The sequence below is a fragment of the Festucalex cinctus genome, chromosome 1 (assembly GCF_051991245.1).
Source record: "Festucalex cinctus isolate MCC-2025b chromosome 1, RoL_Fcin_1.0, whole genome shotgun sequence".
Classification (NCBI taxonomy): Eukaryota; Metazoa; Chordata; class Actinopteri; order Syngnathiformes; family Syngnathidae; genus Festucalex; species Festucalex cinctus.
Window position 1 is genome coordinate 30,056,593 of NC_135411.1, and position 27,534 is coordinate 30,084,126.

The window sequence follows — 27,534 nt, forward strand, 5'->3', positions numbered from 1 at the left end:
AAGAGCCAATTGTAGTTGCAAGAGGTAATAGTAGTGGTCACAGGTCAGATGCAGTTATGTAGGGAAAAAAAATCCTTCAGCAGTTTTTTGGAATGATGTGGTGCTCCCTCGAGGCTGTTCAGCCACTCAGAGGAACTTGTGGTCTCGTCAGTTCAAAGATTAAGCACAAACCGGACGGGAAATGTCCCAAAGTCCCCCAGCACCTTACGGACGGGTCCGACCCTTGACCTTCGGCTAAATCCCAACGACAGGTCAGCCTGGAGGCCTCCGAGATCGCGTTTCTTGGATCATCAACACCTCTATCAAATGCCACGTACGTGTCATGGCGTCACACAGAGGACATTTACGCTGCTCAATGAAGCTAACGTTCACGTTTTTCAAAGTGCTTGCTTGCGTGGGTATCGTAAATAACTGCCAGTATTTGTTTAGTTTGTGTGTTTTATTTTTTATTTGCTGTTTTAGTTATTTGTTATTGCGTTTTGCACTTCAGGGTCACTGTACATTTCAGAATTCTGGACTTTATTTTTTTACTTTTAAATTAGTTAATTCAGTGCTTCAACTTTTACAAGAGTATTTTTTTCTTCGTGAGCAAAGATGGACTATCTTTGCCACATTGCAATCTGTACTTTCTTCTTTTTTTTTCACAGTTTTATCTGTACTTGTAGTCAAGTACAGAGTGTAAGTGCTTTTTGCATCTCATCGGAATGCGTTGACGCCATTTCAAATCTTCCTCCAAGACACCAAAGAATCGAGACTCGGAAACTCTTGATGAGGAGAAATACATTTATTGTTGAACATAAATAGATAAATTATGATTACTGCTGTCTTTATCCAATAAAGGAAGGATTGTATTGTTTTCTCTGTAAAAAAAAACAAAACAAAAACAAAACATTTTTGAATTCATTTGTTGTTGTTGTTCGGATTGCAAAAAAAAACAAAACAGTGGCGACACATGGTGGCATATAAATAAAGCACCCTTGACGATGGTCGGACTTTGTCTGGTCTCAGCTGATAGCGTCGTGCTTTGACGGTGACTCACTGACTTGTCGGGACCACCGCTGGCTCGATTTGACAGCACTTGTCCAAAATAGCGTTTAGTTGCATGTGTTGTGGAAGCGCCATTGTGATGTGACGTGCTTGAAACGATGTCGTGAAAAGCAAGCCCAGGCTCCAAACAAGGACCTCATTCATGCTTTGCTTATTCATTCACTCTTTAAAGTGGACTTTGCTCTGTGTGTGTGCGTGTGTGTGTTACAGCAGACTGGGTGGGCATGGTCCTTATCAGCATTACAGTGATATGGCTGAAAAATAACTTGTTTACGTACAATCCTGATGGCGTCCGCATATTTCCCGCACATTAAGGACCACTTACGGTGTTGTTGTTGTTTTTTTCTTGCCATAATGGATTAAATACAGACATTCAATAACCAATGAAAAGTAAGCGTAATATATTTCATAACAAAAATAAAGCATCTTCCTGCAACTGGCTTTCCCGCGTCTCCTCCCGTCCGTTATCCAAAGCGTACACAAGACTCGATACACCGTCAATGAATAATAATAGGATGACAATGACAATAGCGAAAAGTGGACGAGTCCTCTCAAACATCCTCAAGTATAAATAGTTTGTAAGGAGCATCCGGGTCGGCACATAGACGACCATGTCGGCGTCTTTCGTCCTGCGTCCATTTAAAAGCAGGGTGGGGCACTTTTGTTGCCTTTCAGGAGGTCATCCGCCGCTCTCAAATGCCGCTGTTGTGTCCGAAACTGGAAAATCCCTTTCTGCGTCTCCCTTTGTGTCCTTCGCTCCTCTTCATCACTCGCTAGTCTTTTATTGGATTTGTTTGAAGAAAAAAAGCACCTTTGGCATCATTGTTTCTTATGTTCGTCAGTCTTAAAGGGAAAAGTTCTTTGTGTCGCGACGATGTGCCCACGCTGGCGTCCTCACCTCACGTCCACTGGTGGGGGGAAGAAGAGAGCCAAACATTAGAACACAAAACTAGATAAAAGAAATGCAACAAGTGGTACTTTGCGCCTGATTGCATTCATTGGCACATGCATGTTGACTCCCGAAAAGCGTTCTCTACATACAGTGGACCATCCAAACTTGAACAGTTGAAAAATTAGGAATTTGGGTTCAAATTTGGCTCAAAATTGGGAATACAGTCAACTCTTTTTTTTTTTTTTTGGCTATATGTGGCCCACAGTAGCAGAATTTAAAAACATTTTCACATACTGCTTAGGGGTTAACCCGTAGGCAGTATTGTGACCTATTTTGGGCTTTTTGATGGTTCTAACCAAGTCATTTCAAAATAAGATACTGCCTACGGACTACAGGAAGACTTATAAATCCCAGTAAAGCATGTTCCTTAAAATTGCATTACATTAACGACAATTTTCTATTCTACTCATTTCTAATTTATAGTTCCTGATCATAGTTCATTTAAAAAAAAAAAGTATTACTCTCGAGTCACCAAAATATTAGGAATTTTAAACAGTATATTTAAATACTGGATTTTTGTATAAAACTGATTTGTTGGCAATATGCATATGATTACTTTTCAGTATACAATAGGTCATAAAATATGATTTAAAGTACAACTTATTTTATTCATGAGTACATCTGTCATTTATTGTATTTGTTTCAAGTATGGTAGTACATTTGAAAAAATGTTGGCAAGTTAATATTTCACTTTTTTGGCACAATTTTTCAATAAATGCCATTTAAAAAAAAAAACATGTTTACATTGGAAAAATCCAGTGTAAAATGTTAATATGAAAATATTCCTAGATGTTACAAGCAGTTATTTATATTTTCATTTGTATTTTTCATGTATTGTTATTTTATAATTTTTGTACTCCGCCCTCATAAGGATAAAATATTCAGATAATGGATGCATTGATGGATGGATGGATGGATGGATGTCATAGGTTTTTTGTTTGTTTGTTTGTTTGTTTGTTTGTTTTACAATTAAAAAAATATATAATTGTATTTCAGTATTTACATTTGTTAATTCTTTTAGATCAGTTTTCTTAGTGCCCTTGTCCTTTAGGGCCCAACAAAATATTCTTACTTTTAATCCCAGATCCCCCCCCCCCCCCCTATTCAATCTCAATATAATTAGTGTAGCTTTTATTTTGTACCCAAATATGGTTCCCAATATTCAATTGTTTCTGTGGAGAATTCATCATCGAAACAAAATGGAGGTCCAACAGCCTCTTGTAATGAGATGTTTGATTTCCAAGGGTCCACTGTATATGGAGTCAAATTACAAGTTCTTACAAATGGTGGCATAAAAAAAACAAAAACAAAAAAACAAAACTGCGGGCGCATCATTTCACACGCAGGCAAGATGACAGTGACGCAGTGTGCCTTGCAATCAGTGCATGCATGCAGCAGCATCATGATCGAAGAGCTCGACGCCCTCCTCGAACCCATGTGATTGGTGGCTGGACTGTGATTGGTACCCGGTTGGCGAGGCGAGAGGACGCCTACCTGTTCCCTTCACAGCTTTCCATTGAGGAGAGTTGGAAGGGGGTTGGTGGGGTGCAATGGCCGCGACTTGCGTTATGTTGCCAATAAATCCTTGTGGGCGCTTAGCTTTTTAGATTTCCTTTTTTTACCTTTTACCCTACGGTGGCCTGAAAGCACAAAGTTGGGGACGGTGGATTAGGAGGGGCAGTTGGGGTAGGGTGGTTAAAAAGCAAAAGAAGTGAGGTTTTATGATACAGAAAGAGCCCTGGGACAGAAGCAGCAAGTGCAAATCTATGACACTAATAAATACTTCAAATGCCTTATCATTGCACTTATCTGCTCCGAGGGAGAATACGGCTTCAGATCAAGGTACCGGTTGCAGGTGAGACAGGGGGAAGGTAGGATTGGGTGGGGGGAGTGTTACCTGGTGTCATGCCAAGCAGCCTTTGGACATCTTGCCTCAACATACACGCATGCTCGTTCTTAAGACGATTTACAGCAGATCAGTCAAACTCAGCGGCCACGTTGTACTTATAGGTCCCTCAGATGTTTATGACTTTGAGACCATATAGAGTATCTATAAATGATTCATCATACAATTATAAATAACAGCAATAATAAATGGGTTAAATGGTAAATGGTTAACTAATTTCGAAATCAGAAGTCAAATAAAGCAGATTGTTCAATTTGTTTTGAAAAATTGAGTTTGGAATGTTGGAACAGATTTTCTCAAGGAACACAAAGTAGTCGTAAGTAACACACATGATTTGCTTTCGCGGCTTTTAGCGAGCTTACTATGATTACTATGTGGCAGGCCAGATCTGGCCTCAAGCCTTGGGTTTGACACTTTGTAGAATGTTCTAGAAATTCAGTATTCTTAACATTGACCCTATGAGGTGGCACGGTGAGTGAGTGGTTAGCACATCTGCCTCCCAATACTAAGGACTCGGGTTCGAGTCCAGGCTCCAGCATTCCTAGGTGGAGTTTGCATGTTGTCCCCGTGCCTGCGTTGGTCTTCTAGTTTTAGTTATTTGTTATTGTGTTTTGAACTTCAGGGTCACCGTACATTTCAGAATTCTGGACTTTATTTATTTATTTATTTTTTGTACTTTTAAATGAGTTAAATCAGTGCTTCAACTGGAGTTTGCATGTTTTCCCTGTGCCCGCGTGGGTCTTCTCCGGGTACTCCGGTCTCCTCCCACATTCCAAAGACATGCATGGCAGGTTAATTGGGCGCTCAGAATTGTCCCTAGGTGTGCTTGTGTGTGTGGATGGTTGTTCGTCTCTGTGTGCCCTGCGATTGGCTAGCAACCAGTTCAGGTTGTACCACGCCTGCTGCCCATAACCAGCTTCAACACCCCCCGCGACCCTTGTGAGGAGCAAGCGGTTCAGAAAATGGATGGATGGATGGATGGATGGATGGACCTTACGCGGATAATGGTTGTATGCGCGCTCCTGTGAAGACTTCCTTGTAAACTGCCCGTTGTCAACTCTGGAGTGAACGGCAACTTCTACTGAAACATGTATCTCTTTTTCTTATCACCACATGCAACATGGTGTCAGAAGTCTAGGACTTATCTTTTTTTGTATTTTTTATCACCGTTGTGCTATCACACGGATTTTTTTTCACGACAACTACTGGCGGACGGATTCAGACGAACCGACACGCTGGTGTTCAATGGCAACATTGTAGAGAACTGGCACATATTTGAGCAGGAGTACGACATTTTCATCGCTGCAGCCCACTCTGATAAACCAGCACGGACTCGATCTTACATTCTTTTGAACCTGGCCGGACCCGCATCGAGCGAGAAAGGTCGACATAGCGGAGGGACGTGTCCTCATTCCCGCGGAGTCCAAGGAGGACCAGGAATGCCTCAATTCAGGGAAATGTGTCATCCTCAAACTTGACAATGGAACGACAAAAGTTCAACACACATAACCAAAAGGCTGGTGAGACCAATGAATCCTATGTGAGAGATTTAAGGATCAAAACTAAGAGCGGAAACTTTGGTGAGCTTTGTGAGGAGCTTATCAGAGACCAACCCGCAAAACTCCTGTCAGCACACCGAGCCGAATCCAGCAAGGCGTATGACACTTCCAGGGCATGAGCACGTTGAACAGAACATGGACAACGAGCACACTAAGACACCAAATATCAGTATCTGACCAGCCTTGATATGATAATGACAATCTTTACAGAACCCGTTCAGTTTGTGTTTGTAAACCCAAGCCAAAGTACAGAGGTCAGTTTTGTTCAAAGCATATTGTTTTGTTTTTTTAATGCTATATTCAATTTGGTTGTTACACTGATTGCAGGTTATCATACATTTGAATGTTCATATTTAGTTGCTTTCTACAGTATTGTGGTTTATGGTATAGGAAACAACTAAGGAAAAGGGATGTAGAATGTTCTGGAAATTCAGTAGTCTTAACATTGACCCTACGCAGAATGGTTGTATGCGCGCTCCCGTGAGGACGCGCTTGCTTGTAACTGCCCGTTGTCTATTCTGGAGTAACTTCTGCTGAAACGTATGTCGTTTTTTATTGCCACCACATGCAACGCAATAGGTGGCCACCTGACAGGTGTGTCAGTCTGTTCAGGAAAAGGTCAACGGGTGCAAAGCGGGGTGGGAGAAGACTACAGGGAAGGAAAGGAAATTGAGCAGAAAAGAAGAAGGCAGGAAAGGACGATTATAGAAGGATTAGAGCACGACTTTGTGTCTCTTCTTTTATTCTCTATCAGGAAGTCAGCATGTCTGTTAGGGTGCTTTCACACCTAGAGATCTTTGGTCACACTGAAAAATCCACAACAAATATGACTTTCTTCTAATTGGTCGAGAGGATGTAAACAGGAAGAAATGTCTTCGGTCCTCGGTTAATGGCGTTGAGTTCTGTTCCAGTGGGGGCAATGTTACAAATATTTGGACCTAAATTGAAAGGCACCATAGTCTATCACTAACCTCTAATATTTGTAAGCCTCTGCATAATATTTGTAAGCCTCGGAATATGTGCTGCCAAATTATCAGCCGAAACAAATACAACTAATATCGGATCACTTTCTCACAATGCCTCCGGAGTTCAGAGCAGTACCTCCTTGAGGTGGTCCCAGTTTGATCAGGTACTCAAACCAAATCAGACAAAAGGAAAATGGTAGTGCGAGTGTGAAAACACCCTAATTGAGGTTACATGACAATGACAGCCAAGAAATGCTTGATAGGGTTTACCTGTTTCTGTGTCGGTGTGCTCCACGACGTGATGCTGCGACGTGCACACGCACTCCAGGTGGTCTTCTAACCGTACGAAGACCTCTTTCAGCTTGGGCCTCCTTTTGACGTACTCCACCTTGGCCACCTGTAGAGACGAGGAGAAGAGAACGCGTGGTCGTCAGTGAACATCCAGTAAAACACTCAGTGACTGCAGTATTCTTGCAAGCTCAAAACCTTGGCTTCCGCTTGACGGGGTGCTCTGTGAGGTGTTCATCAAATGTGTAAACTGTTAATGACCCTGTCCGAACAAGCTGTGACAATTGGAGAATGATAGGTGAGAAGCAATTGTACGGATTGCAACTGGGGAAACCCCCCTTTACTACCACCACAGCCACTGTACGCTTCAATATTAGGCCTGGAGCATCCACTTCCAGAAATAGACCCATACTGTCCCACCTTGTCCCAACATGTTAACCAATATAGAAGCATTTGGACACCTGGCCATAAAGACTTTCTATATTGGAGTGTGTGATGTTGGCTCATCATCACTGTTCCAGTTCATCTGAAAGGTGTTGATGAGTTGGAGGTCTTGTAACCAGATTGATCTACTGGTAAATAGTAGAGAGTGGTCCTTTTGGAACAGAAGGACCACTTGAAATGTGCCAAATAGCAAGAAGAACTGCAGGAAATTCCAAGCCTTCAGCCTGGAAGCGTTTTGATTAAAGCTGTACAGACAAGGCAGCTTGGAGGTTATTGGGTTGTGTAACAGGGGAGGTGGCTACCTGCTTTTTTTTTTTTTTTTTTCCCGCTAAGTGCCACAGGCAGGTAAGTTCCACGTTATTCAGCAAGAGCCTGGAGGTCACATGAAAACAATATCTCTCTCCAGCCCAACCATCCTCCTGCGTCACCTCATCTCAAGTGCACTGCACGGGAGGGGATATGAACCGACAATCCTCCAGGCCGCCTCTCTCTGGCGATACGGTCGGCAGAAGACGGGAGAGGCTTTCTTCCTCCATCCTGCGCTGGCCTGGTGCCCGGTGGTGAATTAGTCACGCAGACAAGTGAACATACCACGTCTGTCTGGTAAAACAAAGCGTGTTGACACTCATGCAGCACGATGTCCCTCATGCCAATGCTGTAAAATAAAAGCTCAGGGGGGCAGCCCCGAAGAGGCTACAATAGAAGTGAATGCTTTAGCCTTTGTAAAAAGTGTCTTTCTATACAGGGAAAGCAGGAAGAAGATGGGGGAAAATGGGGCTGAGCAAGAACAGGAGGTATGCGGTGAGCAAACAGAGGACAATAGCGTCTGGCTTGAAGATGGTGTGTTTACCATTATCTGGCCTTGACACGGTGAGGGTGACGGGATAGGCCATAGACTGACCGCGTAAGGTGTACCCCTCCGCCCTGGGTTTGCAAACATGAGGGGGTTATTTGAGGAAGAGGGCAGAGGGGGCCGACTGTGATCATGAACAGCATCAGATGACATTCATGTGTTACCTATTAACGTCAAGTTTCTAGGTTACACGCTGCAGAAATGCAAACATGGGCCAGATAAGGCGACGAAGACTGTATCAAGGGTTTATTGTTCTGAACAAAACATGAGGACAGTATGCCTGCCTGACATTAATAAACCGAGAAAAAACATTGGTAATACTCCATCAGCATCAGATTGAGATTGATCCAACTGAATGAGGACACCGAGTTACCTTGCATCTGGTATCAATGGTATTTCTACTGCGATTTTTGCAGGCAGGAGGGCTTTCGAGGAATGTGACATAGTTGAAGTGTTCTTCATTTTCATTAGATTTAGTTTTCTGTGTTTCCACAAGTTCAGATTCTCTATTGATCACTCAATAGAGTCTGCAAAGTGTTTGGGCTTTTGATTAAATGTCCTAGGTAGAATTATGGGAAGATGGGATGGTAGAATGTGATTATCAGAGAACAAAGCACCTGGTGTCTGGCCGTGACTCTTTGTCATGCCTGATACTACCTCAGTTCAGAAGAAAGCAAATTTGCAACCCCCATCTTACAATATCTGCTAATTGTCTTGCTCACATTTAAAAAACAGCTGGTTGAGACAGAATCAACAGTGCCTCTGTGGTTTAAAGCAAAGTAGTACACTGCATTTTTGTCTCAATTGCTTCAGGAGACAAGATCAGTGCTCGTCCCCTGGTACAGCACCGCTGTAGTAGCAAACACGTTTGCAGAAAGGAGTTTTTGGACATACTGTATGTGGAAATGAGGGCTGTAGTCAAGTTCAGCTTTATTGAGTCCAAGTCACAAAGGTATGAGTCCAAGTCCAGTCCAGAATAAACCCGATGAGATCAAGAGTAAACCTTAAAACAGGAAAATACTGTTTTATTATAAATTAGGGAAATTTCACGATGTTCACCGGGGGGCCAATGTCAATTTTGATCATAAGAAAACTTTATTTCAAGTGTCTTTTAAAAGAGGACACACATTTTCAGAAATAGAAACATAGTTGGACTGGGTTGAGTCGATGAATATATTTTGTGAGTCCAATAGAGGAGTTTTAGACAAGGCTGAGTGAAATGTCAAGGGTCCAAGTCAAGTCCGAGACAAAAAGTGTTGTGTTCAGGTTAGAGTGGAAATACATTCGCTCCTTACTGGCCAACAAACAACTATTAACGATCTACTATAGTAATGCCCCCCTTGATGAAAGCCCACCACCCAAGTCACTTTGACATCTTGTTCCTCCCACAGCAAGGTGAAAAACATCATGCAGGAGTCACCCTTCATATTGGTGTGAATGTCTGCACAACAATACTTTGCTCAAACAACCTCCTGCACTGCCTACTTTGTCAACACGCTCTCTCATATTTCTCATCTTGTGTGTGCGTGCGTTTGTTATGGAAAGGTGTTAACAAGGAAGGCAGGGTCCCGCCCGCCTATTTTCCTGGCAAGATTTATTTCGCATGCACTTCTTCGCTCTGAGTACAAAGGCTTCTTATCCGGTGCAGAGTCAATGACTTCCCACATAAAACACACATCAGAAAAGAGACCCCCATGCTATGACGAGGGGGCCCCCACACTCTTTGTATAAATCAAACTGCTCCCGAGAAAGCCGGGGCCCTGAGAAAGAGTCCCTTGAGTAGTTTGGGGGAATGATATCCGATCCGCGGGGTTGGGGTGAGGCAGGGGGCTCTGGGAAGTGCCCCCCCCCCTTTGGTTAGTCCCAGCCCCACCACCCCTCTTCAGACAAGAGCCTCTGTGTGAAGCCGATTGTCTTGCTCGCTTTTAATTGGGAATTCCCTGAGTGCCGATGTGAGCATGACGGAGGGGAAAGTTTTACTCATGCCTTCCAAAGAAAACACAACAGGGATGTGGATGTACACCAAGGGGCCGCCAAGACTTGGAAGCGGGACAAAAATGGAGTGAAAATAAATAAAATTGCGTGTCTGTTTAGAGAACGGAGGGATTGAAAGTGACCAAGCAGGCGGGATGGCGACTCATGGGCCAGGGAGGAAATTAGGCCAGCGGGACAATACGAGCTTGTGCCACACAAAAAAAAGAAAGAACCCGGAGGAACTCTCGGAGTCTACTGGAGAGAAAGGAGAGATGATCTTCCGAGGAATGGTGGGGGGAAACCACAAAGAGGCGAGACAACCTGCTGCTGCCCTCTTCTTCAACCCGTCATAACATGCACTCGGGCTGACGAGTGGCGGGGTTATCACAGGCGGCGCATACCCGACAAGAAAGGGGAGCATTTATCACGTCTGGAGGTAATCCGCGATGCCCACAAAGACCCGCCAGGGCACAACTCCCAAAATATAACGGATGGCCAGATGTGGATATCTGAGGGCAGCAGAAGGCGCTAGATCAAATATCAAAGAATTCCCCCATTCACGTCTTTATGATCCTCCGCAGAACAATGGAGGAGGTCACGGAGGTCAAGCGACCAGACTGGTGGAAAGTGCGAGGAAGAGCTAGCAAGGGAGTGAATGCCGACTTCATATAACAGACAATCAGACTCCAGCAGGGGACGAGGGAGTGGAGGATGAAGTCACAGGAGAGAGAAGGGGGGGAGAAGAAACATACTGAAATACTAACTGATGCTATCCAGCCGGCACGGCGGTAGTCGAGCGACTCCTTGGCTTGGACGGGATACTCCCATGACCCGCTGGGCCGCACTAAAAAAAGTCTACAAACACTTTTGTGCAAAGGGGCTTCAAACTGCTGATATATTATTTATTGCTGTTCAGCTGTCACTTCACTGCTGATTGTTATAGTATTGCTGGTTTCATTCCCATGTAGACTGTTGTTGTTCTTTCTATGTACAGTCGTCACATCGCCACATGTGTGGGAATGACGTTATTATTCTTTCTTCTTAACTTGCCTTCCCATTCTATTTTATTCTAAAGCAGACAGTGAGAGTCCCGTATCTGTCCTGCTGCCACCAAGGTAACAGCCAGAGTTTGCATGTGTGTCATGGTTGGGAGTGGGGCGGGTGCGGGCGGGGGTTCAGTGGCTGTGACCCCCACACTCAGCAGTGTGGCTACATCCGCCTGGCCTGTGTCAAGCCTCCCCTTTGATCGGGCGGCCATCAACACTTCATTACTCTGCGGCCCCGTCTTCCTCACACACAAATGGCCTTGTCGCCACGCGGCGGTGGGGGAGTTTATGTAGCATGACATAGAGCGCGCTCTGTCTCTCTCTCACGCACACACGCACACACATACACACACAGATGAAAACAATCTCCCTCTTAGGTTTACACAGATGTGAGCTGATGACCCTCGAGGACCTCTGCCAAATACTTGTACACGGGGCCATCAAAAGTGACTTGTTGCCAAAATACACCTTCACGATTAGATGAAGCTACCTTATACGGTGTCAGGTTGAAACCAGTTGACATAAGTCAGTGTTTTACTAAATTGCATATTAAAAAAGTGCAGAATGACAAACTAATTCTCACTTTTTTACATTTTTTTCAACTATGATGTAAATAGAACAGTAGCCTGCTAACTAAAAAACAAACATGTGACTTTTCCCCCATTTTACTAAATAGTTTGGCCTTGGCGGAGGTCTGAGCTCGAATACTGCACCTCATCTTCGCTTTCATCTCAAAACACAATTTGCGCAGGCAAGTTCATGAATGAACGACACCAAAGCTGAATGAGTTCAAGCCGTGTCGTGGCCTGTTTACTGGTGGAAGAACAAACAGAGAGGCTTCGCTATTCATACATGCGCACACAAGTACACAATGTGCAAAAGAATGCAAGAGCACACTTGCGCGTGTACTTACTCCCTGTCTGAAAAGTAGCCTATTAGTAATATTGGACACAGAGGGAAAAGAGTGAATGATTCATACATTTTGAGTGTCTTTTCTAGCACACATCTTAATGAAAGTTCTATTCCACTGCCAGATTAACAGAACAGGCTTTTACAGTACACAGCCAAAGCATAAAGGAAAAAGGACTGGGAATAAATACATAAATAAATACATAAATAAAGGTGTATTTGGACAAATGCAAAGTGGCAGCGGGTGTGTTCCTTTCCTAGCCGCGGGCCGGCGCAAGCAAAACAAGTGCGGGACGTTTTTAGATTGTGAATAAATGTCAGGAGAAGCACAAAGTGGACGTTGATCCAGAGAGGACACACTGGAAATTAATAGAAAATAAGTTACACTATGCAACTGACCAATTGCATTTTTTTTCGCAATTGCTCGTACCCCGACTCACCCCTAAATAACTGGCATAGTCTCCAGCTCACCAATGACTAAAGAGGACAAGTGCTATTGAAAATCTCCTCCAAAAAATGGTAAGTTTCTGCTCATTTATATTGTGGCAAGAAATCCAGGCAAGTGATTATAAAACAGTTTGAGGTCTTTTTTTTTTTTAATGTATGAATTTAAGAAAAACAAAGAATTATTGGTAACCTAACAAAAACGTCAGTTTTCCATTTCATTTATCCTGTATTCTAGGTATTTTTTACGCATGAATTCCTAATAAGTTTCCGTGCCATCATTTCCGGAATAAATGGAGGTTCGGGACATTTATTTCATTTTAATAAAATGAATCCCTGGATTGGCTGGCAACCATTTCAGGGTGTTCCCTGTCTACTGTCCGAAGCTAGCTGGGATAGGCTCCAGCACCCCCACGACCTTTGTGAGGAATAAGTGGTTAAGAAGATGGATGGATGGATGGATGGATAAAATGTATCAATTAGAAAAGCTTTTTATTACATTGCAAAGATGTTAGTTAGTTAGTTAGTTAGTTAGTTAGTTAGTTAGTTAGTTAGTTAGTTAGTTAGTTAGTTAGTTAGTTAAACCAGTCCATGACATACCCAACCTCTCGAACAAGCAAATATGAATGCATTGGATTGAAAATGTTTGCGTTGTCAAGCTACAAAACACTAAAAGATGCACCCGGACAAATATTTGTCCCCTCCTCTGGTGACCAAACTCTCACAGTGTCACACAAGGGACAAAGTGGCAGGGATCGCGACATTCCGTCTGAATGGAGGCTCGCTCACCAGTGTCTCCCCGACCAGTCGCCGTCTCGTTTGAGGCCAGACAGAGCTGCTATTGACGCTGCGGACTGGCTCGCAAAAGAAATAAGACGTGTTTGCGTGCAGACTGACGCTCCCACTTCCACATGACTCAGCATTTCTGAGTGTTTAAAAGCCAGAACGGCTGACCAGATCCGATTTGAATCTGGTGGTGGGTGCCGAGGCCAAATACTGTAAGGCCTTCTTTGTGGGCCTGAACATTATCAGAAGCACTCAACTTTTGTTTTTTTCCCCCTAACACTCTCTTTTCTCTCTTTTCCTTTCCTGGCATTTCTATTGGATGAAAAGGTTCCAGTAGATGGATGTGGATTTGTCCAATCTAATTTCAGTCTTTATGTGTTGCCATACGGTAGTCGAGTGGTTAGCACGTCCGCTTCCCAGTTCTGAGGTCTCCGGTTCGAGTCCAGGCTCGGACCCTCCTGGGTGGAGTTTGCATGTTCTCCCCGTGCCCGCGTGGGTCTTCTCCGGGTACTCCGGTCTCCTCCCACATTCCAAAGACATGCATGGCAGGTTAATTGGGCGCTCCGAATTGTCCCTAGGTGTGCGTGTGAGTGTGTATGGTTGTTCGTCTCTGTGTGCCCTGCGATTGGTTGGCAACCAGTCCAGGGTGTCCCCCGCCTACTGCCCAGAGCCAGCTGAGATAGGCACCAGCAGCCCCCGCGACCCTTGTGAGGAATAAGCGGTCAAGAAAATGGATGGATGGATGGATGTGTTGCCATGTCAATCTAATCCGCCTTTTACCAGTAAGGTACCAGATTTGTCCTCACAGGACCAGGTCAGCATTTTATGTCTTTTGATTGGTTGGCCAGAGCAGAACTTGTTACAAGCAACATTGAGTATCAAAACGCATTTTCTGTGATCTGAAATCAATTAATACATTTACTAATCAGCGTGGGTATGATGGCAAGTGCAAAGTGACAAAATGCATTTTTCAGTTTCAGCCCATCCAAGAAACATGAAAAGTGACCTCTAACGGGGTTACAGAAGCGGACAGGTTGACAGACAGCACCCTGATTTCTTTGATAAGAAGTAGACAAATAAGTGGGGTACGAGAAGGACTAAGAAAGCAACTCCCCAACTATGATCCCATGTGGCGGGGGACACAGTGTGTGATCTGGAAAAAACACCCGAGCACATAGAAAACAGAACAACAGATCTTGAAGACCTGTACATGTGGGTAAGGGGAGTTACGGCATACATACTAAGTCAGGTTAGGTTCCAGGGAGCAATTGTAGCACCTGCCACCATCCAAATCCAAAGGCGGTGGAGGATTCTGGTGAGCAAACACCCATAAATTAACAAACGGAACCGACGACACAATGTCGTCCCAATGATTAAAGAGCAAAGACAATAGAGTCCAGACTCAAACATGCAAGACGAGGAACGTTGCATGTCTGCCATACCTTCGGCCAAGCTACGTCTAAATACAGCAGATGTTTGACTCATCTTAAGCCACAGCGTCCACACTCTTGACGCTGAACAGAAAAAGGGGGACGTGTTTGAAGTGAGCCGAGAGGCTTCTGGGAACCACGACAAAAAAAACAGCCTCTTTCAGTCCTTCGCTCTTTGTCACATGGTGTCCTCCAGGCTTCCGGACAAGACAAAGAGACAAACAGACAGACGAGCTGGATTGCAGACAGCCATGAGAAATCCATTTATGGATTTTTTCATGATCAAGTAGAAGCTCTGATGCGGGTACGAACAAGGTTAGGTTGTGTTTAGGCTTGGAGGGGGTCACAGAGTTCCCTTCAAAGCAGCATAAGGCACGCTGAACCCAAGTTTGCTGCCTAGATGGGCTGCCTTCCAAATCAGTATGTGAACAGGATGAGAGCATGTTTAGACCTGGGCTGAATTTGAATGTAGTGAGGATGGTAAAAGGTTAGCATATTGATACATCCACGACACGTTGACGAAGCCTTGCCTACCTTAACGGTGCGGTGGTGCTTGCGCGAGGGCTGGCAGCGCATGTTGCTGGTGTTGCAGCAGCCCGTGCAGCGCTTCACCTCCACGCAGGGCGGCCATATCAGGAAGTTGGCCGACGTGGGGTCCACCTGGCTCCTGGGGATCTCGTAGATCACCGTCCGCGTCTTGCACGCCGCCGGGACCGCCTCCTCCACTGGAGGGACAGACGGAGGGAGGGAGGAGGAAAAAGGTGTCGGAATTAATGGCCTGTAATGTGCCCTTTTGGTTTCCTGGCTGCGTGTTGCATTCTTTCGCTGAGTATTATTTGATGACTCAGTCCACGCGGGAGACGTTTGTCTTGCCTCAGGTCACACCCAACCATGTTTGACATTGGGCAGAAGACACCCAAAATGCCTGTTGAGTGCACATTAGCCACGTAAGTCTTGGGTTGCACCTACTGAGCAATTTGTTTAACGTCTTGGACGATTCTGTGCCCCAAGCAACATCCATAAACGCAAGCTTGGATAATGTGACCAGCTACTCTATTTAAGATAAAATCAGGTAAAATAAAACACAATTTAAAAATAAAATAAAATACAATAAGAGCATCTGATATCTACAATGCAAACTACAGTAAAATATAATACAATAAAATAAGATTAATTTGAATTGGAGCCACTCAAATCAAAATTAAAATCACGTTTAATTTAGTCAAATTAGAGCATTGCAACCAATTTGAGCAGACTCTGTAAAATGTGAAATTAACTCTTTGACCGACCAAAAATGTTTCATAACAATGAGTAAAATCATGTTGGATGCCGCCATAAATGTTAAATGACGTCAACTAAGTTTTTTTTTTTTTTTTATCAATGGGAAGTGCAACATCTAAGTGCAGCGCTGCCTGGTCAATGGGTTGTGGAATCAAAAACAACCACTAACGATGGCAGATGGCAGCATTGTATCTCTTTTCAATGGGCTACTTGGTGGGTACATACGGTTTTAAACTCCCTCCTGATCACAATGGTATTTTAATATTCATATTTGTGTCTTCTGGATAATTTTATCACTATTAAAGTCAGAACGTGTCAAATTTGCCACAAATCGTATTTAAAGTTTAGAATCTACCCATTGTGTTGACTCCTAACTCATTCAATGCCAGCCCAGTTCAAATGAATCGTTTGACGCCTATAGCCGTTAATGGCAGTCAATGAGTTAAAATACATTCAATTCAATTGGAGCGGCTTCTCCTATGATTTGAGTCTGTACATGTTCAAAGGGATTGACCTCTGACCCCTGAAGCAGTCTCATCTGGCATGAAATACTATGATTTCTAACCTACAGGTGTGATGTGCAGCATATTCAGTACATGAAGCACTTTTTTGGCGCACTTCCAACATCCTCAACATCCCCTATCATGTGCTTGGTATGAAATCGGAGCAAACGCAAGCGCGTTGCCATCGGGCCACAGCACACGCCACGAGAGAGTATCTCTCTTTCTCTCTCTCAACGCCTCGATCAGATATCGCGGCGAGCGCTTGGCATTTAATGAAGAAATGTGACAGAAGGTCTCGGCGAGCTGCAACTTGACGCCTTGAATGTGTGGAATTTCCACGCTCAAGGACATATTCCTTTCCTGACGCGTGTCTCGCCTCTCAGCAAAAAGTGCATCTTCAATGTGCACATCAATACGAGCTGTACCATCATTCAAAATTTAAAAAATAAAATATTGTATAATAGCATGTCAACAATGCGTGTCATGTATAATTTCAATGGCAGAGAAAAAGGACATTCAATCAAGTTCAAAAAAATATTTTGATTAAATATTATGAGAAATAGAGTCGTCAGTAGAGCAGCAAAAAGGAAATAAATGAATGTTTAGAAAATAAAAATAAAATTCATATAAAAAACGTTTTTACATTAATATAAATATATTTATGTCTAAGTATGTTATGCATAATTTAAAATTGAAAATTAAGAAAAATTTAAAAAATAAAATCAAATTCATTGTGATGAAATTTTTGAGAAACAGGAGAAAAAAAAAACTTCACTAATATGAAAATTAGGAAGAACATGTTTTAATTTTCTATTAATTCAATTTATGGTATCTATAATGGTTATTTAAATATAAAAAAGTCAATAAATTGAACACAACACAATTATTATTATTTTTAAATAATACATTTAAATTTTAAAAGTTAAAAGTTTGTATGTGCACAGCATGACTTGTATGATTCAAATTGAATTTAAATGCATCATAAAAATAAAAAAGTAAAATGAAGAAAAGTCATAAATGCCATTGAATGGATGATAACTGCCGTTGTAAATTTATAAAACAATTCGAGAAAAAACTTAAATCGTCTTTTTTTTTTTTTTTTTTTTTAATGAAATGTTAAGAGGCTATCTACTATGGCCCTGAACCAAACGTGATGTTCATGTCAAATCGGATTGACACAAATGGCTAATGTGATGACTCACAGGTGCAAACTGGCTTGAGTTACGTCTTGCGACCCTCCACACCAGCAACGACATCAAGTCAGTCTTACCGAGGCTCCTTTTGCGACGGCTGTGGAGCTGCGAGCTCTTTAGGTCGCTATAGTAACCAGGATGGCGGGAGGAGTTCTTGTGCTGGTGCTGGTTATGGTGCTGGTGGTGCTTGTGATGCTTGGGCCCCTCGATGACATCGTTTCCCGTACCTCGTCAAAACAGAAGACGGCAACGTTAATAACTATCCAAAATAGCAAAACAAAAATTGAATTTTTAAAATACAACAATATACAATGTCAGTTATTTTTGTGCCATTTAATAATACTTTTTTTGATAATGATGCAATATCAGTGCAGCATAAAAACGCAAATGATTAATTTAATTAAAAACAATAAAATTGAGAAAAAGTGACAATTAAATGTGAAATAAAACTGAAATTAAATATTAAAATGAAAAAATATTTGATTTAAAAAAAATCACAAAAAAATGGGTAAAATTTTAAATTAATAAAGTAAAATAATGATTAAAAACTAAAACAATTCAATTATTTAAAAGTAACTGTAAACAATGTAAATAATTATACATTGTAATTGATATTTATTCCTATAGAATATTATATTATTATTAGTGTTGTTCCGGTACCGGTTTTTGGCCCCCGATACCGATACCCAGCTTTGCAGTATCGGCCGATACCGATACCATACCGATACTTGAGTATTTTTTTCCTCAACATGAAAAAGCTGTCCTGCTATTGGTTCAGAGCATTCAAGGGCCAATAGGATATCTTAGATTGGCATGCAGTGAACATATCACATATCAGTGAATGTTGTGCACCAGCAAGACACAAGATGCTGCATCCAAAATCCTATAATAGCGTTGGAATTAATGGCATCGGCATGTTACTTGTGAGTAGTCACCGATACCGATACCACTGTTTTAATGCAGTATCGGCACCTCTGCCGATACCAGTATCGGTATCGGAATAACAATAATTATTATATGCGTTTTTAACATTACTTTATGTATTAATAATAAATAAATTATATTTCGTCATAAGAATAATGATTATGTGCCATTATATTGCCATATTAATAACACTAATAATGATAAAATACAATTTACTTTTTTTTTTGTATAGTCAATGAGCTAAATAACAATAATACTAACATAAACGTCACTCCTATAATAGTTCACCCAGGCACAACAATCTCCACTTGAGTCACTCATTGGGAATTTGCCATGGCGACGTGCGGCATAAATGCAACCAACGACGTCACCGCTTCTGAGTGCAGGTGGAAAGTCTCCAGGTGTGTCAGCATGTTGACAAAAAGTACTCATTTGACAACCCCTGCACCTAATGAACACTTTCATGTCTCTCATTTCGCCCAATGTTGACATTTTCCAAGCACATGTTTTCTTCCACTAAAGCCACTTGCTCAGCTTTTTCAACTCATCTGATAAAGCTTGTTTTGGTCGCCACCCTGAATATTACAGAGGACGGTGTAATAAAAATAATAAAGCCTGCTCACATCCAACGCTGCAGACCGAGGATGTTTGCGCAGCAGGCGGGGTCTACCTGCGTGTACGTAGACACTTGTGGCCTTTGCGTAAACAGACTACATAAACTTCCCTTGTTATCCCGCATGGCATGTTCAAACCAAGTGTGCGACAGCGCAACAAAAGCGTGGATCAAAAGTGACACACGATATCACGTTAATGGACTGTTCCCAGCATTCGCACAATTACTACTATAGACACACACAGGGGACTTAAAGTGTCGGCTTGTTTCTTGGTATTTCAAGTATAATAGATGATTTAGCCAAGCAAAATTGCTGAAGAGAAATGCTTATGTCACAGAATTGTGGATACTTGTCTCTCAGCATTCACACAAAAAGTGTTTTGGAAACACACTATTGTGCTAATGTGAAATGCTTGCCTCTTAGCATTTGCATGAAAATCGTTTCTGCCATACAATACAGTATTGTGTCAATGTGAACATTTGTCTCTCAGCCTTCACACAAAAATGACTCACAATTTGCGTTAATTAGTATCTAAAAAAATCTTGTACTCTAACTTATATCTTAGAATCAACATGCTGTAGTGTAGTTTGGATCCACAAAATCATTTTAATATGAATGCTCATCACTCAGCCTTCAACATAAGTAATTTTGTACACACAATATAGTGTTAATGTGGTGGATTGTCTCCCAGAATTCTACAGACAGAAGTTTTAAATGCACAAAATACGGTAAGTGTTAGTCTTGAATGCTCATGTCTCAGCATTCAGACAATTAATAGCTTGGGTGTGCAAAACATGTTAACATGAATACTCATATCTCAGCATTCATCATAAGTAAATTTGATCCCACAGTAAAATGTTTAGTGAATGCTTGTCATCTCAGCATTACACCTGCAATTAATGGTTTAGATGCAAGAAAAAGTATTAGTATGACGTGTGATGTCTCAGCATTCAGCTTTGTACAGTGTCAACGTGAAGCCTCTCTCACGCAATGAATAATTTTGAGGCTAAAAAAACCCCCCCAACAACATAATATACTCTATACTATAAATGCAAATGAGTATCTCTCAGCATTTAACATAGTTCTTGTTTTTTCACACATCATTTTTTTACGCCCAATGCAACATGAAGGTATGAAAGATCATCTCTCAGCATTCAGCATCAGTTATCTTGGAGATATAACATAGCTTTAATGCTTGTGTTCCTGGCTTTTGACACATTTTTTGCTTTTCCACACAACTCAACATGAATGCTCATCTCCGAGATTCAGTCTTGCCTTGAGAGGAACGTTTATGTAGAGGCGAATTGTTCGTTGTTTCATTTGGTTCCTTCACCTCTTCGATTAATGGCTGACAGAGACTTGTTTTTACGCGTGACAACAGCACGGTAAAAAGACCGTGTTGCTGCAGCCATCTTTTATTTCCTTCTTCAACAATGTACAGAATCACACTTCTTCTTTGTATACAATAACAACAATGAACTTGCGCCCCCTATCACAACTTTCTATAAGTAATTCAATACAAAAAATAAACACAAAAATGTCATTTGTTTTTCATCAAAAATCAACGGAGAAAATATTCAAATACATTTAAATCAAATGTATTGCCAAAAGTATAAATATGTAAACTTAAATGGCATTCACTTTAAATCAAATGAAATGGCGCTTACAGTTTATATGAAGTACGAGCACCACGTTTGCTGCCCCATGCAATGCATGATATGCATGCCTCCTTGTTTATCTCAATTGTCCTTCAATGGGTAAGATAAGCTCGGGCAGTTTGACAGGAGCCTTCACAAAACCCAGCCAATGGTGAAGCAGCGTGGTCCAAAAGACAAAAGTGTCGCCAGCGGAGAAGCTCCTCGGAGGCCCGTGTCCAATAATCCAAACATCTTTACAGGCTGATTCATGGAAGTCATTCTAGCGGCGACTGTTCCCACATTATTTCTGTCACACGTTTTGTCGCTTCTCCCACGACCCCGAAATAGATGTCAGCCCTCGACTCGGAGCGCGTGTCACGTGTGTGAGCTTCCACCAACCATTAGCGGCAAAAGCCAGGAAGAAACTCGCTAATGGTCGACCCGAGCTGACAGATTTATGTCCTCGGAATAATAATCAGCTCACTACTGTTACCATGAGAGGATGTTCTCCCTTTGAAGTGAGACACGTTAACTCTATTATAAACAATTATTCTCATGCTAGAGACACTTTAGGACGGCGGGAAATTAAACACACCAAAATATTGCTGGGTAATCACTTCCTATAGTTAACAATATGACCTGGAAAGAATCTGCCACAGACAGCAAATTTACCTAGCGACACGAAATTGGGTGGACATGTCAACCATAACAGGATGCATGAAAAAGTCTTAAGAAATCATCTAAAATTAAACAAAAAGTCATCCAGTGCGGTTGAAAGCATAATTGCATTGTTTGTCTCAGGTGTATTCCACTGTGGGAGTCCTCCGAGGGAAATTCGCCAAAATGAACCCCAATTGGAAGAAGGTAGCTCGCCAAGCGTTTTAGACGGTGCCATTTCATGGGGGTGGAGCATGGCATCAAATTTGGACATAAACCAGCTGACGGTAACGAGAGAGAGGGCATTGGATGGCAAGGCTGGGGGGTTGGGAGAAATGACACTGTAAGCTACGCCGTTACATTTGTTGTTTTGGTGTGAGCCGTTCTGACTGAAATCCAAAAATTCTAGTTTAATGTTTGTTTTTAATGCTCAATTCACTTTTCTATTTGAGTCACTAGCGAGTTGTGCACAGCCCTAATGTCTATCATACCTGGAAGTAGAAAAAAAAAAGTCTAAAAGAAATATACAGCAAGTGGGCCAATCAGTCAGCTTGCTGAATTCTACATCCTAATTGGGCCGAATTCCAAGGCTCATAGTTAGATGTCAAAGGTTACCAAAATTTTTTTTTTTAAATTAGACCCAGACACTCATTTCATCCATCAACACAAAATTTGGTGGACACGTAGTGGGGCACAGCAAAATGTCTTGAGGACCCATGCTGAAAATGTAACAGTAAGGTGGCCATTTTGATTAGAAATCAACCATTTTGTGGAAACTGAAGCGCAAGATCCAATCTGAAGCATATAGTCATTTGGATGATTCGCCACGATAAACGTTAGCGGCTTTAGTTTGTTTTTAGAACATCCTGGCAGGCCAGTTGAAATGCTTTCTCGCAGCCTGTGTAAATAGTTGCTAATGTGAAGTACTTGGAAACCGAATCCAAGACCAACTCAAGTAGACCAAGCAGCACCTCCAAGAACCTGAAGCTTGCGAGCGGCCATCTCTGTTTACAGGATATGTGACAGGCGGCTGGCTTTAAAGCCACGTTACCGCGGTAACAACAGCTAACACACTACCCCCAAATAAAAACCGTAGCAGAGACGAGGGGAGGAGGTGTCTGGGTTCGGGTGGTGGCATGCACACACGCACACATGCACACACACATAGACCACAAAAAAAAAAAAAAAAAAAAAAACGGGATGGTGGGGGGCTTGTGCACACGCTGCACTACTTATTGTTTTTTTCCATGTATGATCCTACTGTAGTAGAGTTCTTTGGGTTTACAGTTATTTCCTGTCCAGTGGCGTTACCGTGGCGATGCCCTGTGAACTTGATTCCAGGAGAACACAGACTCCCAAGTCCCGGCATCTGTGGTATTTGTGCGAATGCTGAGAGACGAGTGCAACTGCGTACAACCAAATATTTATTGGTGCGCTGAGAGACAAAAGTTCAAAGTGAGTATTGCTGAATGCTGAGTGTTATTTTGTGTCCAAACTATTTCTTGTGTGAATTGGAAGTGTTTACATTGATGTTGAATTGTGCATTCACCACTTTTATCGTGTGAATCCTGACGGATGAGAATGAATCCTTACACTTGTCTATGTATTCAAATTATTTGTTGTGCGGATGCTGAGATCGCAGGCGTGCACATTGCTGCAATATTATGAGTCCAAAACTTTTTTTGGTGTGTGAAATCTGAGTGACAAGTCGCTACATTAAAGCAATATTGTGTGTCCAAAACAACTTCAAACCAGGGACTTCTCAACTGTGAGGCAGACGTGCCAAGCACGAGGGCATCGTGCCGATGCATGGAAGGAGGACTGGTGAGTTTTTGCTGCCAATGTGACTCCTCAAACCTTACACTAATATTTTCAGAACATACAACTGAGACTCAAACCCAGAGCCTCAGGACTGTGAGGCATTCAACAACTTCTTTCCTTCTGGCTTTTTCAGCCACGCCACCGCATTTCAATGACACCAGATCATGCCCACTATTGCCTGGACTTAATCCAAGACCAAAGTACGTTGACCTGATCCAGGAACTGCTGACTAGGCACAATCCACTGTAGGCTACACGATGACAGTCCAAATGAGCGTTGGCCTATTACGTCACGTAACTTCAACAAATAAACACGTCACAAACCTTCACTTGAATGAAAGAAAGGGATCAAGAGGCAGAATTTACCTACGGAGTCAATTTCTAGCAGCCGCTGGAGGTCGCTGATGCTGTGGATTTCACTGTGGGACAATCTGTCGATCAGCTCCTGGGGAAAGTGCACTTCCTTCAGCACCGAGCAGGAGGAGGAGGTGCGGAGAAATCGAACAAGGAGAGAGTGAGTTAGAAATGATGAGGTGGGCGGCAGTTGCACATTTAAAACTCTTTTGTTCAAACAAGCGCGTTGGACACGTTTTGCAGTGGCACTGCTGCACTCTGTTGCTCCATTAGGGAAGATTTTTTTTTATTTTTTTTTACTCCAAAGTAGTTAATTCAGCTTTTTATTTATTTTTTTGGTGTTGTTGTTTCCCCCTGCAATGCATGCAATGGTGCATTGCATTAAAATAGCATTTGGGTTAGGGAGTCTGGCGGTGCAATGCGCAAAGTGCGCAGCTTTTTTTCTTTTTTTCTTTTCTTTTCACTTGTTGCGCTCACGCAGCAGCACCGGCGCCTCAACACCAAGCCTCACTCTGCTGAGGGGTGCAGCTCGTAGTGGTGGTCTGTCAGTAACTATTTATATCACCCGGAGCTGTTCCCATGAAGTTTGCCCACTTGGCTCAGGCTACAAACAAATTAGGCAACAAAAGCCCAAAATAACTAGAGCTGGTTGGACAACTCTGCTTTCTTTCGAGGGGGGGGCTCGAATTGCATGAAACACGCGTTGATGTACTTTTTGGGGGACTTACCTGAGCGGTGGCCAGCAGCAGGTACGTCGTCCACAGAAGGAAGTAGTAAATTGCGGCTCTCATCTCCCTTTTAATTTGGACTGAACCCTAAACGAGACGAAGTGGTCGTGGAGCAGCCGCACAGTCGCTCCTGGCCCCCGAGGACCCTCGACCATCCCCTCAGGGCGGGGGAGAGAGAGAAAGCGAGTGGGGTTTGGTGGTGCTCCTGGAGAGATTTGTGTGGAAGATAGTGTTGTTGTTGCTTTTTTTTTTGTTTTTTTTTTGTTTTTGTTTGTTTGTTTTGTTTTGTTTTACTCCTGCGCAAACAGCTGTGCAACGCAGCTCAGCATAGCTCCTCAAAAAGTGCGGCAATCCCAAGTAAAGCCAGACGCGCGGTGCACTTGTCCTTCACAGCCTCACACTTGCAAAAACCAAAAATCCTTCTTTTGCACTTCGTCTTTAAATTCTCTTGGCAAAAACGTAATCCAGTGGAGAAATCCTTTAGGAAATCACGAATGCACCAAGAAGAAGACGTGCTGGGGGGGGGGAAAGTTGTGGTCCGTTTGCGTCGAGGCATCCGCAGTGTGCACTACTGGAGTGGAAATGGAGTGCGAGCAAGCATGTGAGCGGCTGGTTATTATAGAGAGAGGCGGCGTGCAGCTCCGCAACACTTGCGCCTCCCCTCGCGTCTCCCTGATGGTGCGTCCATGGCTCCGCCAGGGGAGCTGGTTGGCCGAGTAAGGAGCACGAACCCCCCCCAACAAGTCCCCTCCAACCCTAGACACTCATATGCTTCTCAAACTTTTTGCAACAGCTCAAAAAAAAAAAAAAAAAAAAAACTCCAACTACTCTCATCATTAAAAGACAGCAGAATAGTAGGTCTAATGTTAAAAAAGGGAGACAGATGGTTTATTCTTAAAAGTTTATTTAAATGAAACTGACAACTACTTGCTCCCTAAAACAACCCCGTTGTGCATATAATAATCCTTTCCCAAAGTGGACACAACATTCGTGGACTTTAATGCTCTAATTCTAACCAATATTTCTGGCTTAGTCACTCACAAACTGAGACATGTGCTAACACAGGACATACACATAGTGTGTGTTCACTACAGGTGATGTGCAATTCTAATCCTAACTTTCTGTCCTTTCAGCAAATATCTTCTATTTTATGAAATTTCTTGTGTTATTTCTTGTTCCCCAATAACGTTCACAAATGACTTCAGCATTTGTGCTCTATCATACGATCTTTGGAGTTTTATTTCGCTCACTGTCATCGTTGCAAGCTAAATGCACTGATGCTAAAGCTATTAAGTCGCTGTATTACTAACAGCGGCTGACTGATGCATTGGTGCCTTTAGCGAGCGTCGTCATGGTGATGTCACAGCCTGGACATGCACTCGCGGCGACATACACGATGAGTCACGTTTCTTGGAGGTGAACGCTTCACATCCTGGTGGGAAATGGAAAGGGAAAAAACAAGAAGGGCGAGGATGTGATGCGCTGTGAGGATTCCCTCTTTGGGATGCGTCACGCCGATGACAAAGGGAAATCATTGTGTCATATGTAAACAACACGGAATAGCATCGCCGTCTCTTAACGTATGGAGCTTTATCAAAGAACATAATGTACCACTTGTCTGGGACAGGTAAGCTATTACATTTTAATATCTAAATATTTGCCATAACCATAATATTGAACCTTACATGGTGGTAATGATGTTTAAAAGTCCAACCAGTTTTCATTTTGAAACATTACTTTTTAGTAACTGTTGAATGACCAATGTGTTTCTACATCTTGACCCTGCCTTGGGATGAGTACCTTCGAGAAACCTTTGGGACCACTTCTGATTGGAACCTTTTACTTCCAGGACCCACAAGTACCAATAAAACACAATTTCCTGAAGATTGAGATCCTGATATGTGTAATGTCTGCTGTCATTTCTCTGATATGTGCTGTAATTTGGATTCAATTTCGAAGGGAAAGTTGGAAGTTCTACAAACCAAAAGCAGACTCTTTATCCCTCTCTGCCTCCTTTCACTTCTTCACAAGCTTACAGGCAACATGTTTACTGGCAATCATGTGCCTAACAAACGTTTTTAACCCTATAAAAGGACTTTTATAGACGCCGGAGCACAGTAAACCGAGCCGTAAAGAGCTGCCGGAGAAGACGAGTGAAGTGGTGACTCCTGTTTCCCTGCAGGCCACACATTGTGTTTCTCACAGAAGGCTAGTGGGAGGTCGATATAGTGTCAGTGGGAGGTATGATTTAGGAATGTGATATATGTCTTGACGCTTAGTGAGGATAAAAAGTGTTTTGTTTTTTTTGTCCATCAAAAAGTGATTTCATTTTCGGTCAGAAAGGAAAACTTTTCTCAAAGTCCATCTTCTCCATCATTCATCTTCTACAGCTTGTCTGAGGTTGGGTCGCGGGGGCAGCAGCTTTAGGAGGGAAGCCCAGACTTCCCTCTCCCCAGCCACTTCAATCAGCTCCTACGGCGTGATCCCAAGGTTTTCCCAGGCCAGCCGAGAGACACCATGTCCTGGGTCATCGCGGGGCCACCGGCCGGTGGGACATGCTTGGAACACCTCTCCAGGGAGGCGTCTAGGAGGCATCCGAACCAGATGCCCGAGCCACCTCAACTGGCTCCTCTCAACGTGGAAGGGCAGCAGTTCTACTCTGAGTCCCTCCCGGATGACCGAGCGTCTCACCCTATTCTAAAGGAGAGCCCGGGCACCCTGCGGAGGAAACTCATTTCGGCCGCTTACATCCGAGTTCTTGTTCTTTCGGTCACGACCCACAGCTCGTGACCATAGGTGAGGGTAGGAAAGTAGATCGACTGGTAAATCGAGAGCTTTGCCTTTCGACTCAGCTGCTTCTTCACCACAACGGACTGATACAGAGCCCGCATCACTACAGGCGCTGCACGATCCGCCTGTCGATCTCCTGCTCCATCCTGCCCACACTCGTGAACAAGACCCCGAGATACTTGAACTCCTCCACTTGGGGCAGGATCTCATCCCCAACCCGAAGAGGGCACACCCACCCTTTTCTGACTAAGGACCATGGTCTCAAATTTGGAGGTGCTTATTTTCAGCCCAACCGCTTCACACTCAGCTGCGAACCGCTCCAGTGAGAGTTGGAGATCCCGGCTTGATGAAGCCAACAGCACCACATCATCTGCAAAAATAAAGCAGAGATGCAATGCCGAGGCCCCCTCAACGCCTCGGCTGCGTCTAG

General features: G+C 43.0%; 1 protein-coding gene and 1 long non-coding RNA gene across 2 annotated transcripts; one reads left to right on the forward strand and one right to left on the reverse strand.

Annotated features, from left to right (window-relative positions):
* Positions 1 to 771: 771 nt before the first annotated feature.
* Positions 772 to 24,912, reverse strand: pdgfab (platelet-derived growth factor alpha polypeptide b). Its single transcript, XM_077528290.1, has 6 exons — positions 24,315 to 24,912; positions 23,599 to 23,695; positions 17,658 to 17,807; positions 15,138 to 15,328; positions 6,700 to 6,826; positions 772 to 1,955 (listed from the first exon to the last, which is right to left on the reverse strand). Exons 1-6 carry the CDS (start codon positions 24,375 to 24,377, stop codon positions 1,942 to 1,944), a joined length of 642 nt encoding a protein of 213 aa, XP_077384416.1. The 5' UTR covers positions 24,378 to 24,912; the 3' UTR covers positions 772 to 1,941.
* On the forward strand, positions 22,511 to 24,897 carry LOC144023039 (uncharacterized). Its single transcript, XR_013284479.1, has 3 exons — positions 22,511 to 22,867; positions 23,168 to 23,236; positions 23,367 to 24,897. It is a non-coding gene; the product is annotated as an uncharacterized LOC144023039 (long non-coding RNA).
* Positions 24,913 to 27,534: the final 2,622 nt, after the last annotated feature.

What these genes read in the sequence shown, in the direction of transcription:
- pdgfab (XM_077528290.1), bottom strand. Translation starts at nt 24,377, where the DNA reads ATGAGAGCCGCAATTTACTACTTCCTTCTGTGGACGACGTACCTGCTG. An exon ending in GCTAGAAATTGACTCCGTAG is followed by an intron (nt 17,808 to 23,598) that starts GTAAATTCTGCC and finishes TGTTTTGACGAG; the next exon opens with GTACGGGAAACGATGTCATC. An exon ending in CCGTCGCAAAAGGAGCCTCG is followed by an intron (nt 15,329 to 17,657) that starts GTAAGACTGACT and finishes CTGTCCCTCCAG; the next exon opens with TGGAGGAGGCGGTCCCGGCG.